General features: G+C 44.4%; 1 protein-coding gene across 2 annotated transcripts in view; it reads left to right on the plus strand.

Moving 5' to 3' along the window:
* The window catches only part of Srgap1 (SLIT-ROBO Rho GTPase activating protein 1), a 268,720-nt gene that overhangs the window by 202,423 nt on the left and 47,838 nt on the right, over positions 1 to 18,459 (plus strand). For both annotated transcript variants that reach the window (XM_021204901.2, XM_021204903.2), the window contains exons 9-11: positions 8,078 to 8,275; positions 8,889 to 8,973; positions 16,495 to 16,522. In XM_021204901.2, the coding sequence (XP_021060560.1) occupies positions 8,078 to 8,275; positions 8,889 to 8,973; positions 16,495 to 16,522 (311 nt within the window). The remainder of the gene's footprint in view (positions 1 to 8,077; positions 8,276 to 8,888; positions 8,974 to 16,494; positions 16,523 to 18,459) is intronic.

The following is an 18,459-nucleotide window of genomic DNA, read 5'->3' on the forward strand; positions in this document are numbered from 1 at the left end:
GATAAGAAGAACTTCACAAACTTATAAAAATATTTTCCTTGTTTCAAGATATGTTCAACAATAATGAGCAAGATTTTTAGGCCAACAACTTTCATGACATGTACAATTAAGGGAAATTGAAGATATTTTTCCTTCTTAGTAAAATCATTGACATGCGCACACACACACACACACACACACACACACACACACACACTAAAAAAGTTTTGTTTTTTTCATGGTATCAATAACTGCACCAGAACCCCAAATTGTGTAAATCCATGAGCGAACCCTCCTCTTCAGGTTCTTTTAAAACTTGGTGTAAGACATGGGGCTCATAACTCTGTCCTCTCCGTGGCTTTTGTCACCTTAAGCATCTCCAGCTGGCCTGCAGCTCCCCATGGCGAGATACAGTGACAGCCTAGGTAAATCACCTTGAGTGATGTGTCAGTGATGTGTCACCAAGGTGAAGCTGGGAACAGTCGACTGTCTTCTATTGCAAGCACACACATATATTGTGTTTGTTGCTAATAAGCTTTAGCTCTCAGAAGGGAGGACTTTAATCCACAAGAATATCTCCAGGGGGATGAAGAGAGTCTTGAGAAAATGAATACAGGCATGTGGTCCCTGGCAGAGATGGCAGAGTTCAGAACAGCTGAGCAGAGCAACCACAGAGCCACTGCCTTGTGCTAAGAATCCTTTGGCATCCCTGAGAAGGAGTCAACTTCAACTTTTCCTGGCAGACTCGCTCTTGTGGGCACCCCGTGGTCCCCGTGATCCCTTGCCCAACTCATAGGTGCCGTGAAGATGACGAAGTCATTCCTGGCTTCATGTTGCCACATAATAGGTAGAGCTCTAAACCTCTAAATTCCATTCCAGATGCGGGTGAGCCTTGGACTCTCGAGAGTTGGGTCCATCCACGAGGCTATTAAATCAGAGTCAGGGTGGGTGGACTTCAGGAAAATGGGTTTTTCTGAGAGATGGCTGAAGGCAGAGACTGTGTTCTAAGAGCCTGTGGGCAATGATGCTGTGGCTAGCCTTGCTGTTGCTTGCTGAGAATGAATTTTGTAACATCATCATCATCATCATCATCATCAAGCACTCTCAGAGTTTGTAAATACAACCTCATATGATGGCAGAGGATTAGCATGACTCCGCAGTGGTGCTGTAGTAACAAAATATAACAAAACATATAGGGCATCAAAGGTGGGCTGAGTTTTCTTTCTCCCCTGACAGGGTCACTGGTGTCTGTACCACTAGTAAGGGACAAGGAGAGAGGGAAGGGGCAAGGCAAGATGTTGTCTCTGCTCCTGCCATCTCTGGCCTGCACTGACATACTTGCCATAGCCTGGACACAAACCCAATCTCTGTGTGTGTGTGTGTGTGTGTGTGTGTGTGTGTGTGTGTGTGTGTGTGTGTGTGTATGCCTGCATGGTCCCTTTCTCCTGGCCATGAATCCATCCAAAATGATACGGTGGGGTAATAGAAATACAGACATGATCAGTAAAGTATGTGGATGGCAAAGTCACCTTCACAAAGAGATGAGTTGACCCAGGTGGGTGTGTAGGTCTTCATCCAAAACATGGCTCAAGACATCAAGCTATCAATGGTATAGGGTGTGTCCCAGCATGGGTTATGCCTCCCCACCCCCACCCCAAATTCATATGATGTTCAGGGGTTCGGAATATGACCTTGTTTAAAGAAAAGGTTTTTAAAGAGGTCGACAAAGAGTGGCCCTTGGGGTGGGCCCTAATACACTATGACTGATGTCCCTATAAAAAAAGGTAGAATTGGAGCCCAGAGACACAAAGAGAAGCTGGCTTTTTGTAAGCCAGCAAGAATGGCCTAGGACAGATGCTTCCCTTGAAAGCCTTAAGAGGAGGGACCCACACTGGACCTTGAACATCCGGCCTTCAGCACTGAGATATGATGGCTTTCTGTCAGTTATGATGGGATGACAGTTTGCCCCAGCAAGCTGATACAGTGCACTTGAGCCTGACACCAGCAGAGTGACTTTTGGACTTTCTTCAAAGACTCTCCTGAGAACCAGACAACCAAGAGCTGGTGTGCGTGAATCCCACCCTTGTCGGCAGGGGTGAGCGCTCGCTGTGCAAGGATGAAGACCTGAGTTCCAATCTCCAGTACCCACATCATGAAAGCAGAGCACAGTAGTCCATGCCTCTGATGCCAGCACTGGGCAGGTGGAGCCTAGGAGTGCGCTGGCCGGCTGGCCTAGCCAAAAGGTGCACTTCCAGTCCAGTAAGTGTGCGCCTGCTCCAAGGTAGTAAGGAAGACAGCAACACAAGAAAACAGCCAATGGCCTCCTCTTGCCCACACACATTCCCAAATGGACACACACACCACAGCAGCGTACACAAACACTAATAATAGTAATTAATGGTGATAAGGATGCTTTCTCATCTCGTAGAAGTTACCTATCACCCATCACTCATTTTGATCCACGGGCTTAAGGATAAAAACAGGCTTGTGTTTCTCCGGTGTTCCTTGACAACTCTTTGGCATTTGCTCCTGCCAAACCCATCCATATTTTCCCTCAGCCAATGAGGAGTCAGTACAGCACCGTTAGCTGTAGTATATTTATCTCAGTGAATCCCCTCTGTGCCTTATTATCACAGCTTGTGTGCCAAAAGCTGGTGTTACTCTCCGCGGAGAGCATCCCACGGGATGAGACAGAGTCCCAGCCGTAGTGCTGGTGGCTTCTGTCATTCTTTTATTCTTCCTGGCAACTCCAAATTTAACTGCGACACCACGGGTTGGTTGTCTCTGTGAAGGGAATTGAAATGCAGAAGGAAAAAATGGCCTGTTTGGGTTCTTCATGTGCGAGATCTGGTTTTGCTTTTGATAACCCTGATACCCCTGGTTATCATCTCACCCTTGGTAAACTAGTTCGAGTGAAATGTGTTATGAGTATCAGTGAGCATACTGTAGTTAACAAATTCCAACCCATAGGTCGATCATGGATTTTTTTTTTTTTTTTTTAAGATTTATTTATTTGATGCATGAGTACACTGTAGCTATCTTCAGACACACCAGAAGAGGGCATCAGATCCCATTCCAGATGGTTGTGAGCCACCATGTGGTTGCTGGGAATTGAACTCAGGACCTCTGGAAGAGCAGTCAGTGCTCTTAACAGCTGAGTCATCTCTCCAGCCCTCGGTCATGGATTTTATCATGGATGCAGGCATGGATTTTAGTTTACATGCATGGTGATGTTTACATGTTTAGTCAGGGCTCCTTGGGGGGATGGGGAAGTTCCCTGCCTTCTTGTTTTCCATAGTTGGCATTTGGAGCTTGCTCTTCGGTCACCTCTTTAATGTAATTGTCCTTCTGTTTCAAGTAGAATTAGAGTTCCTTATAAAAACTCTCTCTCACCCTCCACTGACGTGCTAACATTTCTCTGTCGTTTTGTACATGGTGCTTGACCTTACATTACTATTCCTGATCACTCTTTTTTTTTTTCACTTAAGAAAGTTCCTAAGAAAATGGACCCTCCACTTCTGTGATTGAACGTTTTCATGTGTGTCCTAACTATTTCTTTCCAGGTGTTTCTTCCCAAATCGATGCTCATGACCCTGCCACTAAGCTCAGGGTTCCTGGCTCATTTTCTTCCTCTCTGTCTTTTCCTCTTATTGTAAATCAGCCCCGAGATCTCTTAAAAGCACAAGTCTGAGCCGTCACTCCTGTTCCTGGGACATTCGGCAGCTCCCTATGGCCCCTCCATTGGGCATGCTATGCTGGGGGTTTGACAAGCATGTTGTTCTGTAAGCTGTATTCTCTTCCTGTTCATAGAAAGCTGCTTGTTGTGACCCCCTGAGGTTTGTTCTCTTCCCTTTTCTGCCTGGAGCCCCTTTATCCTAGTACCCACTCACTGACCCCCAACATAGCTCAGAATTCGGCCTCTTATGGTGCCTTCTCTGACTCCCCAGAGAACAGCACAGATACTCACTCGTATTGGTACAATAGCAAGTGTTTCAATGAACAAAGAGGCGGCTCTGTTCATTTAATATTGTTTCAATATTAGTAACAGACTTTCCATTTCCTAATTTGAATAGAAAACTCAGGGAGCTATAAAAATATATCACCCTTCAGTAATTGTTACTTTAATTATAATAGATATCTTAAATCATGAAGAGTATGTTTTAATTTACAAATATGATTTCTTTCTCATACTCCCAGTCTTATGGAAGTTCCTCACAGGTCTAACCATTGCATACGTCAGTATCAGAGTGTTGTTGAGTCCTCAAGTGCTCTCTTTCATGTCTGTTCAAAGTACATGCCCTCTTTAGAAATGTCTCCATATGTCACAAGCACACATTGGGCTGACATAAGATAGTGAGCCTTCAAACCCAGGGTATAGGTATAAACTTGTGGCTTTTGAAGCTGTTGCCTGTAGTATTAGGATTTTTAAACCAATGTTCAATGCTTTTTCATAGAAATACCCATCCTTTGCATTGTTCGTACTATAGGAACAATGAAATCTATTGCAGTCTCTGCATCTCTTTAACTGAACCCGTGGCACACTTGTTTGCAGCATCTAGAATAGTATTGACTGTTTTTATTCCTTAGCCACACAGTATGATCCCTTTTCCCTACTCTGTGTGTGTGTGTGTGTAAATGGATACACAAAAGAATAGAAAATGCAGAAGAGAAGAGAGGGCTTAAGAGACAGAGAACGCAGCAGCATGTGCTGTTGTAATGAGGGTCTTGGAAAGAAAATTTCAGAAAAAAGAAGCAGTCACTTAAGAGGTAAGGAAAAAAAGCCAGAACTGGAACAAATCTCTTGGTTCAAAAGCAAGCCCCAAGCGGTCTGTCTTTATAACCTTTGCTTATGTGCTTCTAAACCCTGACAATCTGATCCCTGGGGCCTGCATGGTGGAAAGAGAAAACAGACTCTCTCAAGTTGTCTTCAGAGCTCTACACTCTCATTATAACACATGTGCATTCACAGGCACATACATGAAACATGTATGTACATATGTATGTGTGTATGTATGTATCAGTGCCTAGACATATTGTGAAACTATAGAATCCAAGGATAAATAGAAAGCTTTAAAAGAAAATGGAGAAAAATAAAAGATTTCATCCAAAGCAATGACAGATTCATAGTAAAATTTTTACTCAGCAGGAATATGGAAGCCACAAGAAAGTGCAGAGATGCATCCCATATACTAAAGAATAACTGTCAAGCAGGAAAAGTATCTTTGATGAGCACAGATTAAAGATTCCCAGGTGGATGAAATAGACTCAACTAAAAAGAAATCCCAGCGATAACTTTTAAAATATAAAGAATGGAGATCAAAGAATCTAACAACTACATGGACAAACCACAATGAACATTGAACATATAATAAAAATGCTTGCCACAGAAGCCTGGCGACCTGAGATATAAAAGTGGAAGGAGAACTTGACTGCACAAAGTGGCCCTCTGACCTCCAGTTGGATGCTGTGGTATGCGCATGCATGCGCACACACACGCACACACGTGTGCACACACACACACACACACAAAGTATAATATAATATAAAAAAGGAGAAGCCACACTCATCTAGCTGGCAATGAAGCAGTGAAAAGCTGAGGCCAAGAGCAGGAAGATAAAAAGCTGAGGCCAAGAGCAGGAAGATAATTACTGACATGAATCACAACACTCATAGCCAGTAGAACATTGATTGACAGGTTTCAACAAAGCATTCCCAAAGGAGGGATCCAGGCTGCCTTTCACATAGGACATCATGCTCAAGCTCCTACGGCGGGAGGAAACCTACGGAAGCCATGTGAGACCCCTGCACACCAGCACGGTGGCTTAAATTGAAAGGGGGGACAGTACCAACTGTCCACAAGGGTGTGGAGTAACAGGAATTCTCCGCCGTGTGCTGACGGGAATATAAATAGAATCATTTTGGGAGAATAATCTGGCGTTTTTCCATGTACAGCAATTGTGTCCATATACGTGTGCCCCCACCCAAAATGTGTTCATTGCACTATAATTCATAAAATTCATAAAAGACAAAATTTAAAAATACCTATCAATCACAGGGTGAATCATGATTTGTCCTTGCAATAAATATCAAGTAATGACATATGATATGCACAAGAAATGGGTCTCCTTGACACGGAGCAAAAGGAATCGCATTTAAGATATATTCTGCTATTTCTATAAGATATCACATGTTAGAAAGCAGGGTGGGGAGGAAAGATGGAGGTGTAGCTTCATACTGGAGGGTTTGTTCTTAGCATATATAAGTTCCTAGCTTTGGTACATCCAATGTGGGGGTTATTTGAAGGACGGTGAGAATATTGATAGCATACACTTTGGGGCAAACAGGTGTTTACCTAGGCATGCTCACATTGGGATTATTCATTGGCCGTATACTTACGTGTAACATCGAGTTTGGGCTACATTTCTTTGTGCTCCAGGCTAGGCACAGCTTCCAGCCACCCACCTAGGAGTTTCATTGGATCCTCGAATGAAACACACACACATAAACACATACACACACACACACACACACACACACACACACATTGTCTTAGTCAGGGTTTCTATTCCTGCACAAACATCATGACCAAGAAACAAGTTGGGAAGGAAAGGGTTTATTCAGCTTACATTTCCACATTGCTGTTCATCACTGAAAGAAGTCAGAACTGGAACTCAAGCAGGTCAGAAAGCAGGAACTGATGCAGAGGTTATGGAGGGATGTTCTTTACTGGCTTGCTTCCCTTGGCTTTCTCGGCCTGCTCTCTTATAGAACCCAAGAATACCAGCCCAGAGATGGTCCCACCCACAAGGGGCCCTCCCCCCTTGATCACTAATTGAGAAAATGCCTTACAGCTGGATCTCATGGAGGCATTTCCCCAACTGAAGCTCCTTTCTCTGTGATAACTCCAGCTGTGTCAAGATGATACAAAACTAGCCAGTACACACATATTAGCTTAGCTTTAAATGCCATGACTGGTTCTGGACTGGACACTCCTAAACCTTCCCCTGCTACCCCAGGCCATTTGGGGAAGTGGCTCTAGTGGACACTTACCGAATTCTTACAATGGTTCGTTAGCTTTATCTCCTGCAGTTCCTATGTCCCTCTGTATCGTTCCCCCACCCCACCCCCACTAATCATGGCGATTCCTCTCTCTTCCCCCCTCCCCACAACATACTCTAAAGGTCCCACCCACCTCCCTTTACCTAGCCATTGGCATCTTTATTGATCCATCAAAAATCAATTCCAGACAAGAACCTTTAGTGTTTGAACACGCAGATTCCCAATTGAATCAAAGCATTAGAACCAATCTCCAACACGTGTGGTCTGTGTATTTTTTTTCTGTTTGTGATTTTACCTTAATTTAAAAGGTAAGTAGCAATGAATTTGACTGTCTCCAGTGAGATGTACAGCACAGATGGGTGATCTGAGATCTAGTTGGCCTGGCTCACTTCCCCTACCTACTGTTGTGCCAGGGAAATGTTAGTGATCCCCCAAAACATACACAGGAGCCAATCTGATGCCACTCACAGCAGGGTCTTTATTCGAGCTACCTCAGGCCCCCCAACGCACCACCATCACACAGGACTGTTTTGGTGGTGGGGAGCAAGGCTTTATAGTAAGCAGCAAGCAGGGAGTACCTGTGCAAGCATCTCATTGGAAAGCTGCTATGGCCTTTAACATGATTGGTTGGTGCTGAGAGTCATATCATAAGCTCCCCTCTGCATTGGTGGACATTAGGCAGGGGGTGGACTTGTAATCTGGGGTGTAGGTTTGTTGGGGGAATAACCTGAAAACATTGATCTTGTTGAGGGTGTAACCTGGAAACTCTGGTCTTGTTGGGAATTAGCCTAGAATCTGGAGCTAGGCTCTGGTTTGGTTTGGGGGGCGGGGGACGGGGAGGGCAACTTGGAAACTAATGTTAGGTACCAGCCTGTTAGTTTACCTGAATTCACACTTAAAATGGAATCTGACCTTAAAAAGATTTGGCATCTCACTACCACACTCCAAGGTAATCTCTCCCTAAAAGACCGACTCTCATGAAGTAATATAGGGTTCACAGAAGAGTATGTTGGCAAGTGAAATGTATTTCTGTTCCCAGGTCAAGAAAACGACAGAAGCCACCCTCCAGACAATCCAAGATATGGTCACCATCGAGGACTACGACGTGTCTGAGTGCTTCCAGCACAGCCGATCCACAGAGTCTGTCAAGTCCACGGTGTCAGAAACCTACCTGAGTAAACCCAGCATCGCCAAGAGACGAGCCAACCAGCAAGAAACGGAGCAGTTCTACTTCATGGTGCGTCCACTCCCTGCTCCCCAGCCGCTCTTGACAGAGCCTGGGAATTTTTATATAGTTAATGATGCCAGAGTCTTCTGGAGGCCTTGGTTTTAAAAAAGGTCATCAGAGTACCCTCCAAGTTCCCAATTCAGCCAGTCTGGGTAGACTTTAGGAGTTAGGACCTCCCTAAAACTGGCTCGGGGGAGGGGAGCTACAGCACGGTGACGTGTCTTATCGGGTTGCTCCTCCATCTTATTTTTGAGACAGATTTCTCTCTGAACCAGTGAGCGCCCAGAATCTTCCTGTTTCCATCCCCACCCTCGTGCTAGGGTTATTGGCACACTTTGAACTCAGCCCTCCAGGGCTTACACAGCATCTGTCTGCTGGGACACGGGTACACACCACAGGGGAGTTGGCTAAAATGCAGTCTGTTTCAACAGACTGGGGAGGAGGAGTCCCGAGCCTGCATTTCCAACAGGCTCTCAGGAGAAGGCTGGGGTGACTAGACTAGAGATTACACCTTGAGTACGGGATTTGAGGAGACAGACAGATAAAGCAGCGGGGTTTACCGTCCCCTCTGGGAAGTTCCTTGACACTGGGGGGTTTAAGTTTCTACCTTGCCTTTTTGCAGAAACTTCGAGAGTTCCTGGAAGGCAGTAACCTCATCACAAAGCTACAGGCTAAGCATGACTTGCTACAGAGGACTCTCGGAGAAGGTCGAGTATTGGGCGCGAGTGGGGAAGTGATTTGGCCTGTGTGTCATCGTCGTATCATGGGTGTGCTGTGAAGAGCGTGAAGTATGTCTGTTTGAGTGTGAGGCCCTGGAAATCGACGATGCTGTCCCACGTTAAGACCTCAGTTGTCGTGAGATCTCAGTTGATCCGAGTTCCCGGGTGATTGTGTTCTCACGGAAGCCATTTTAATCTGGGAGGTAAAGTCAGGGGAGATGTGTGACTCAGGTGGAGAGGTTCCTTTAGGCAGGGGCCCACAAGTACCAACCCCAGTCGCTGCTGCCTCTGCCTTGGGCTTGTCCTCGCACCTCACCCTGTCCATGCGAAGGGGCTGGTACCTGTCCCATCTGTTGCCCTGCTGCTCCTTGGGATTGTAGAAACCAGTTTGTCCAGTATGAGCAAACTTCTTTTCTTCATTAAGTATTGTTGGTAGTTGAGATATGATCTGATAGACTATGTATGATATATAGATATATATAGATATGTGTGTGTATATACGTACATATATGTGTGACATATGTACATATGTGTGTGTGTATATATATATATATATATACACATATATGTGTGTATATGTACACACACACACACATATATACATTGCAGTGTTTGGTTACAGAGACAATAGCACCGAATACTTACAAAGCATTCTCAGAGCCGTGCGTTGTTCTGAACTGTATTCTCAGTCAGGGCCTGCTACATTTCCTTATCTTTCTGGAGGAGACTGGAGGGGGGGGCACTGCAAACAGAGGGGGCGACACAAGCGTTGCTTCTCTGTCTTCATAGAGATGTAAAAGGAAAAAACGAATACACATAGGCAAAGCCTTGGCTTACTTTAGCGTCTGGTGGTCTAAAGCTTCGGTTTTCTGTTCACACTAGTTCCTTCTAGGTGTTGTAAAAAGAGACTTCCAAAGCTGGAGTGGTGGCTCACTCGGTCATTATGAAAACTTGTTGGGGTCTAAGTTAGGTTCCTGGGAATCCGATGCCTTCTTCTGGCCTCTTTAGGAAACACGCGCGCGCGCGCGCACACACACACACACACACACACACACACACACACAGAGAGAGAGAGAAAGAGAGAGAGAGTCTGATTCACATACATGCAAGCAACACACTCATGCACATAAAATAAAAATAAATAAATCTTTTTTTTTTTTTTTTTTTAGAGATTCCCATCTTATACCTTGCTGCCTACCATTCTGGAACTTTCTTGCCCATAAAGTAGTTTATCCACCACCTTACCTTAAGGTTTTCTCCTAAGAACCCCTCATCCTTCGAGAATGGCCACAAGGCAAAAAGTTGCCGTGCATGTCCTCGGGGGTTCCCCATCCTTCAAGTTGAAAGACAATTGTACCCAAGGGAAAAGTGGGGGAGGGGTTAACCGTTAAGAAGCTTCCAGGTTAAGAAGACAATAATAACCAAATGCAGTGTGTCAACTTTAACTAAAGTCTGAATCAAAAGGCACAACTTATAAAGGCCATTTTAAGCATAATAGGAAATGTTTACAATGTATAGGTTAAATATTATTGGCTTATTTTTCCTCTGTTATAATGATACTGTAGTTATAAAAAAAGAATGTCTGTATTCTTAAATTTAAAAAAAAGATTAAAATTGCCACAATGTCTAGAATTTACTTCCCCATGGTATGGCTCAGGATTTTCTAAAGGACAGAGACAGATGACAGACAGACCGACAGACAATTATGAAATCTCGGTAAAGACGATCAGGGTATTTCTTGTACTGTTTTTTGATCTCTTCTATGGGTTAAAGCTTTATACTTAAGCTTTATCTTTGAATAGTTTTCTTAAATACCCATGTCCTACACACCCCCTTTCTCGTAATAAATTCCCTTTTCCTTCCCATTTTCTGTAAGTGCCTGATATATTCAGCAATGCCCTCGAGCCCCCAGAGGATAACTTCTCCTCAGTGTGAAGAAATGCTTTAAATGCTCTCAGACACCAAAGTGCTCCCTCCAAGACTGAGAACCACTGTGGACTTGGTGAGACTGGGGGCTCTGAGCCATGAGGTTGTGCTCACTCTTGGCACTGTAAGCAGGCGAGCGTCAATGTGGCGCGGAGCCACGTTCTGAAGCTTTTATGGTCGGCATTCAGCATACATTCTTTTATGTCTCCTAGAGAGAAAAGCCACACTGGTTAATGTTATTCTCCATGTCATTCTTGGATCGGGCTACATTTTGGCCTGTAGTCTGAGACCGTTTGCCAAAGGCTGTCCTTAGCCACACTGTGTAAAGCCATCATACATTGTCAACACCAAGCCAGGATTCCTTTGTCTTGGAATTTCTTTCAGTGAGCTCCAGTTGTCCCCATGACATAGCTCCATTATACTCAGTAAAGTCTGTGGGAGGGACCTGGATGGCTTTTGTCGGAGTAGCATGCATAGACTTGAGCACCGACCTGTGCTGCTCTTAACGCAGTCACTTCTGGCAGCTTGACAGTCCATCAGCTGCTGGCCACTCACTGCTGCTGGGTTTAACCCTCCGAGAAAGGCTGAGCATGAGAGACACACCCCACTTTAAAAACGTTCACCCCTCGTAAGTCTGCTGGCTTTCCACATGAGCCCTGTTCAGTATTAGTAGACTTATAATAGAGGAGGCTTAACCGAGTTAATGACGCCTGTCCCATTGGAAAAACAGTCCAATGGTGATCTCTTAGGAAGGAATCCAAGTGCCATCTGGTTAAGTGAGGTCAGCAGTCCAGGGTAAGCGGTGGTTTGGGGACAGGCTTGACATTTCAGATAGGAATACCTCTGAATTCTCCCAGACTTAATGCTGCAAAAGCTGCCTTCATAGTACAACAAATGGAGCCTAGCCCAGGGATTTAGCCGTTGATCACCCACAGATGAAGCTCTAACTACAGACATGTGTTTGGCCCGCCTTGGTGCCCGTTCTTGGCAGGCTACCAGTGGGCCCCATCAGTTCTTTGATTTACAACACAGTGAAGCAACTGGATCAAACTCTTAAAGCGGCCTTCTCTAAACTCAGAATCCAGAGGCTTTAAAAGGTACCGAAATAGAAAGAGACCCACGGGCTCTCAAAGTCACCCTCTTCTTTCTCGTCCCAACAAGGCTGCTGCTCTTTAGAGATATCCTTTCTTTCTGAATGGAAGTTAAATCGGGCCAGAGTAAATGAGATACATAGTTATAAAACTGGGACACTGGTTTTTGTTTTGTTTTGTTTTGTTTTAAATCTAGTAATGAGCCTTCCTGTTTATATCAGGTTCTTTGTGTGAGGTATTTGGAAGTAAGAGGGTGAAAATATCTGTACAATTTCGCTACACAGAACAATGTGACAGTGGGAGCCAAGCTCTCTGTTACATTGTTTCTTGTCCTAGGCATGACTTTTTTTTTTTTTTTTTTTGACAAAGGAATTAAGTAGGTTATCTTGGAATAATCCATTGTCTGTCTTTGAGTAGGAGTACAAATATTCTTTCAAAAGATAATCGGATTGTGGATAATTATGTCTTTTTACAAAAGCATCACAGTAGACTATGGTGTTCAGAAAGAAAAAGGGCTTGAAAGTATAGCCACCAGCTCTTTATCAGTCCTCATTAGGGGACAAATCAAAGGTACCTCTGTCCAGCTCAAGATAGATGTATTTCAAATATTATTCTCTACCTTTTTTTCCCTTACCTCAAGTTGTCCACAGCCTTCATTTTAAATAACATGCATTTAAATTCAAAAAGTAATTCACTTCACAATTCTGAAGTCAAATGGAAGAGAAACCAAAGAAGCCACTTATCCCAGGTTGTAGTCATAGCACTTGGGAGGCAGAGGCAGGAGGATGGACAGGGAGCCTGGGATACTGAGCCAGGCTGATCTCTATCTCAGCAACACTCCCTCATGCCCGAAAAAAATAGTCTAAAGAGTTGTTTTTACTAAGAAAAGAATAAATCCTGGATTTTATTTTCCTCTCCAAGTGGCTTATATGGAGTGAGGGTTCCTTACTTTTTAATAATTAAATAATAAGCTTCCAGAGGAAGTGATTGAAACCTAAGCCTCCAGACCACTGGATGCATTCACATCTCTTTTGGACAGTGAGTCTTCCTTGCTTGTGTGTTATTGATCCATTAATGACAATACTGATTTAACAATAAGACCTCATTCATCAATTGAGACACACTGAGGACTGTTATCTCCTGACTCTCAGCTCATTATTCAAAATGTAGGTTTTGAATTCTTTTTTTTTTTTTTTTTTTTTTTTTTTGAGATAGGGTTTCTCTGTGTAACCATGGCTGTCCTGGAACTCACTCTGTAGACCAGGCTGGCCTCGAACTCAAAAATCTGCCTCCTAAGTACTGGAATTAAAGGTGTGCACCACCACTGCCCAACTACGTTTTTAATTTCTTATCCTCATACTATTAACCATCAATGAAAGCAAAATGATGGAAATCATCTTGCTTATCTTGTTCTCAATTTAGGAAATAATGAGTTGGGATGTCTGAATAAAAAAAATAGCAAAATTTCCAGGTTGTAAGGTGTTTTACTTTTACCAATCATCAGTCATCGTGGTTTCTCTCCATCAAACCACGTAGAAACGATTAGACCACACACCCCAACTTAAATGTGTATTAGTTTGCATATTGACACATCTGTGTAATTTTGGTTTTTAATTGCATCTTTCATTCTTTTGCATTTTATCTTTGGCATATTAGGCAGATAAACACATACACTGGGAACCATTCCTTTCTTCTAGGATTGTTCACCAGGGTTTTCTAATGGGAAAACAAAAGTTAGGTTTGAGCGTGGGCATGCACGTGTGCACATGTGCATGCAGGTGTCCATGCATGCCTGCCCACATGCCTCACAATGTCGGCACACAATGTCGTTCTTGGATCACACTGCACTGTGGTTTAGAGACAGGATCTCTCACTGAAGTAAGAAGCTCACCAAGTTGCTAGGCTGGCTGGCCAGGGACCATCAGAGAGCTGCCTTTCTCTACCCTACCAAGTAGACATGTGCCATGACACTCAGGTTTACATGGGAGTTGGCATCTGGACTCAAGCTCTCGTGCTTCATGGCAGACCCTTTGCCAACTAAACTGCCTCCCCCACCCAGAAACTTAGCTGTGTGTGTGTGTGTGTGTGTGTGTGTGTGTGTGTGCATGCGAATGTCTCGATGTGTCTGTATGTGCCTGTGTGTATGTGTGTGTGTGTGCGTGCACGCACGCGCACATGTGTACATGTGTCTGTATGTATGTCTGTGTGTGCATGCACACAATTAAAAAGCAAAATTACAGAAATGTGAGTATGGGGAGCATGGCCTAGTCACTTCATACGGTCTGATGCTACAGAAACGGATGATTGGTAAAACTAAAACACCTTAGGACCTGGAAATTTGGCTACTTTTGCTCAGGTATACACAACTAATTATTTCTTAAATTGCTATCAAGATAAACAAGATGAGTTTTATCTATCGTGTGTGTGTGTGTGTGTGTGTGTGTGTGTGTGTGTGTGTGTGTGTGTTTTGGTGATGAGGATTGAACTCGCAGCTTCTTGACCACTCAGTAAGTGCTCTACCGATGAGCTACATCCCCACCCCAAATGCCACATGTTTTTAAGGTAGTGTAGTACTTGGAACTTCAGATCTGTCACTAAAATAAACCTCAACCCTACTGCCAGGTCCACACTATATTCACAAGAGCTGCGACATGTTCTTATGTTCTCTGGTCATGTTCTCATGTTCTTACGTTCTCCATCTCTTTCTAAACATGTCATCATAATAAAAGCTACCCCACAAGAGTTGTTGTGAGGGCTGGAGAGTTCAAATCCCAGCAACCACATGGTGGCTCACAACCATCCGTAATGGAATCTGATGCCCTCTTCTGGTGTGTCTGAAGTTAGCTACAGTGTACTCATATAAATGAAATAAATAATTTTAAAGGAGCTATTACGAGAATTGTGAGTTACCATATTTAATATAAAGGGCTTAGGTCAGGTGTGGCAGTACCATACAAGTACTGCCCGCAAGGGGGCGAAAGCAGGAAGTTCAGGGGTTGTAGGCCAGCTGTGTGCTGAGGTTACGGGGTACATAGGTACTAAAGGTTAAGGAAGGAGACAGTGCTAACGATGGACGGAACTTATTGCTTACTTAGTGCTTAGGGATATTTATTCTAATAGTTTCTGATCTGTTCTGACTAATATATCACACTGATGTCATCAAAAATCCAACAACATGACCAGTATAGACAAGCCAGACATTGTGTGTGTCCCTTCGGTCCTTTGCTCATCCTGTTGGGGTTTCCCCGGGGTCGTCTTGGCCAGCTCCTACGGATGCAGCACAACCAAAGTCATGGAGCTTCTGAGCCCTGTCTCCCCTCTGACCCAGCCCAGCCCAGCTTCCCACAGACAGCTCCACTGGGATACCCATGAGGTACCACATTCCACACTCAGCTCACTCCCGCTCTGGCTAGGAACTGACCTTGCCAGCGCTTGCAGTGGCTCAGGTCTGTGTGAAGAATGATGTCCCCTGATACAAACCTGTTGTCCCCTGTATAATCAACACAGATCATGTATCTCGAATTACTTCTTATTCAAGAACAGATAATAGAGTGAAGGGCTCAGCCATGTGGTCTAGCCATGTTCACTGACAACTAGCATGAGCGAGTTGTCCACTTGGCCTTTTCTTATGGGTCTGAAACACTGTCTTGCAGTGGGTGGGGCTCACCTCTTTGTGCTACAATGTGGCCTTTCTCTACCAGCTGTAGCTTCAGACTCCTTCAGGACAGGGTCCTCATTTTGTAAACAAACCAGCTGAATGGTTCCACCTGCCCACTCCTTAACCCACTGCTCCTGGATGCATGAAGAGCAGACAGCAGCCATGAACGCTTGCAAACATGGAATGAATGTGGACCACAAGCATTCTAGAACAATTCAGCCTTGTTATTTACAAGAAGCTGGCTATATGTATGTATGGGAAGCAGCTGGTGGTTCCAATGACAGAACTCTGAAAGGCTCTTAGCTTACAAGGTGGCAAATTATAGTATAATTTAATGTCCTTGTATGTTATTGTCTGTGTCAGCTCAGATTGGGGGACACAGTTCTCTCCCAGTGCCCTGATTTCATACCACAGAAAGAATATCGACTTAGTCTAAGAGAAACCGAGTTCAAACCATGTATTTGCTTTTCTGTCAATCAAAATAACAGATAGCTAGCAGGGAACTTTTAGATATGCTCCGAGTGTATTTTATATTTGAACTTAGTGGTCAATCAGCTATTTCTAGTTTTTTTTTTTTTTTTTAAAAATGCCTCAAACTGCCAAATGAAACATGTTTCTCTAATTTATAAGATTTGTTATATTTTAGACTGAGATGCTATGAAAATAATGACTGAATTATTTTGTTATCATAGGCTATTCACATCTTCTCTACCACAAGATCCGTAACTCTTTATTAACTCGCCATCCTGAGATAGCAGATGGTCACAGATGATCAACTCCGACCCATTGTGTCTGCCTGGCTTACTTATTTTATTCTTTTTTTTTTCTTGGCAGGCCATAGAGCTGAATATATGACTACAAGGTAGGAAGATGCGTTGTCATCATCCGTGGTCTATTTCCCTCTCTTCTCTTTAACAAGAGCAGCTACCGACTGTAGCAGATAGTCTGGGCATGATGAAGCTCAGCACCTTGAAATGCTTGGGTCCTCAGACAAGTGCCCTGACATAACTAAGTTGTCTTCTGTGGGATTGTAAAGCCCCTTGGTAAGCAGTTGTACCCGAGCGAGCAGGATTAATTTATCTAATCCCAAATATATTAACTTTTTTTTAATAGATTGATGACACTGTTGACATGATAATTTAGCTAGCAAGTAATAGGTGTGTGTACCAACTGCCTTAGTAAGTATTAAGAATTACCTATTTCCAGCTCCCGCTACACTTCATGCTATCTGAAAATTACAGATTATTGAAATTTGGGGACTTTAGATCTTGACCCACGTTTGCATCTGATTCTAAAATGTAACTTCTAACACGAGCCACCCCTGGCAGCTCCTCCTTTCCCTCTCCTCCACACCCACCCATGAAGGACTATGAAGCTTTTTGTGTGCAAGCAGATTCTGGGTTGAGTTGGAGAACGTTTATGACGACTTTTGTTTTTCTATGGTGTCATTTGCACACCAGCCAGACACCGTAGGAGTTGATCTAGCAAGACTTCAAGAGTGGGGCTTTCTGGATTCTGTATCTGATGCTGTGAGGCCCTGGGCCTTGGTTCGCCCTGGAGGGACCATCTATGGCAGTTAGCCAGGACAGCCTTTCAACATGCAGATTAGCTAGTCGGGAGCCTGCTCTGATTGGCTCTTTCTCTGGGGGGGGGGAATACATGTTCACGTGCCTGAACACCCCACTGCCAGGCACCAGACAACCAGAACCTTCTCCATGCTGCAGAAACTACCCAAGTCATCCAAACTATACAACTCAGTTGTTGCCTTCCACGCTGTTCCCGTTCCTTCCCACGAAAGCCGCAGTTAAGAGCGCTTTTCACCTTCTCCTCCCTCCTTGTCTCCTGACCAGCCCTTGAGCGGCCCGCAGTTCCCACCCACCCCATGGCAGAGTGCCAGGGCACCCCACACCCATGCCTTTGAGTGGAAGCGCTGTCCCTGCATGGGCGGTCACCCCTTGATACTAAAATCTGTGTTAGAAAACATTTATTAGGTAACGAAAACCGTGGACAGTATCAAGTAAATCCGGCGAAACTTTTGGCAGCTCGTTGCCTGAGTCCTTCACACCTGCCGCATGCCTCCCTTCTTGCGCTGCATGGAATTTAGCGTATAAAAATAGTTCAGAGACATTAACTGGGGAAGGACAGGGCGTGCTGCCTGGCAGAGGTCTCCACACATTTCTGTGTATTTGTAAAGGCTCCTTTTAAGTCCCAGGCACCACAGGACTTCGGGTGCTGCTGGCTCTATACCCCATTAGCCACAACTCTCCTGCTGGGAGATTCTGAGAGGGTAGCCATGAAAGGCTGCATTCGAGGGTTTGTTCTCTCATATACATGCTGATTGCAGTGCTAATATCTAGTGAGCTAGCCCTTCAGGGTTTCACATAATTTCTTGGGATTTTGCTTTTAAACTGGACTTTGTGAACTTGAGCCAATTGAACTTCAGAGGTCTTTGTCTAAAGAATTCAGCTTCACGAAGGGCTTACACGGCCTCTAGGCATGGCGGGCCTTCTCCCGTCTGTTTTGCAGAGGTTAACCAGCAAAGATACAGACACTGAGTCTGGTCGCCTCGCTCCTTCCTCCTCTCCTCTAAGGAAAAAGAGCAGAAGAGGCTGCCTCTTTCTGATAATGCTGCCAGTAGATCGGTGCAGGGTTTTCCACTAACGCATGTGGCACACTGGATGTGTGTATCCGCCAGAGCCAACAGGCAGGAGAGCCCAGAGGGGGTGGGTGACCTTCTGTTCCACAGATATGTGGGCAAGGGCACCGTGCATTCAACAGAAACAGTAACTCATGCATGTC

Source organism: Mus pahari, chromosome 9, assembly GCF_900095145.1.
Source record: "Mus pahari chromosome 9, PAHARI_EIJ_v1.1, whole genome shotgun sequence".
Classification (NCBI taxonomy): domain Eukaryota; kingdom Metazoa; phylum Chordata; class Mammalia; order Rodentia; family Muridae; genus Mus; species Mus pahari.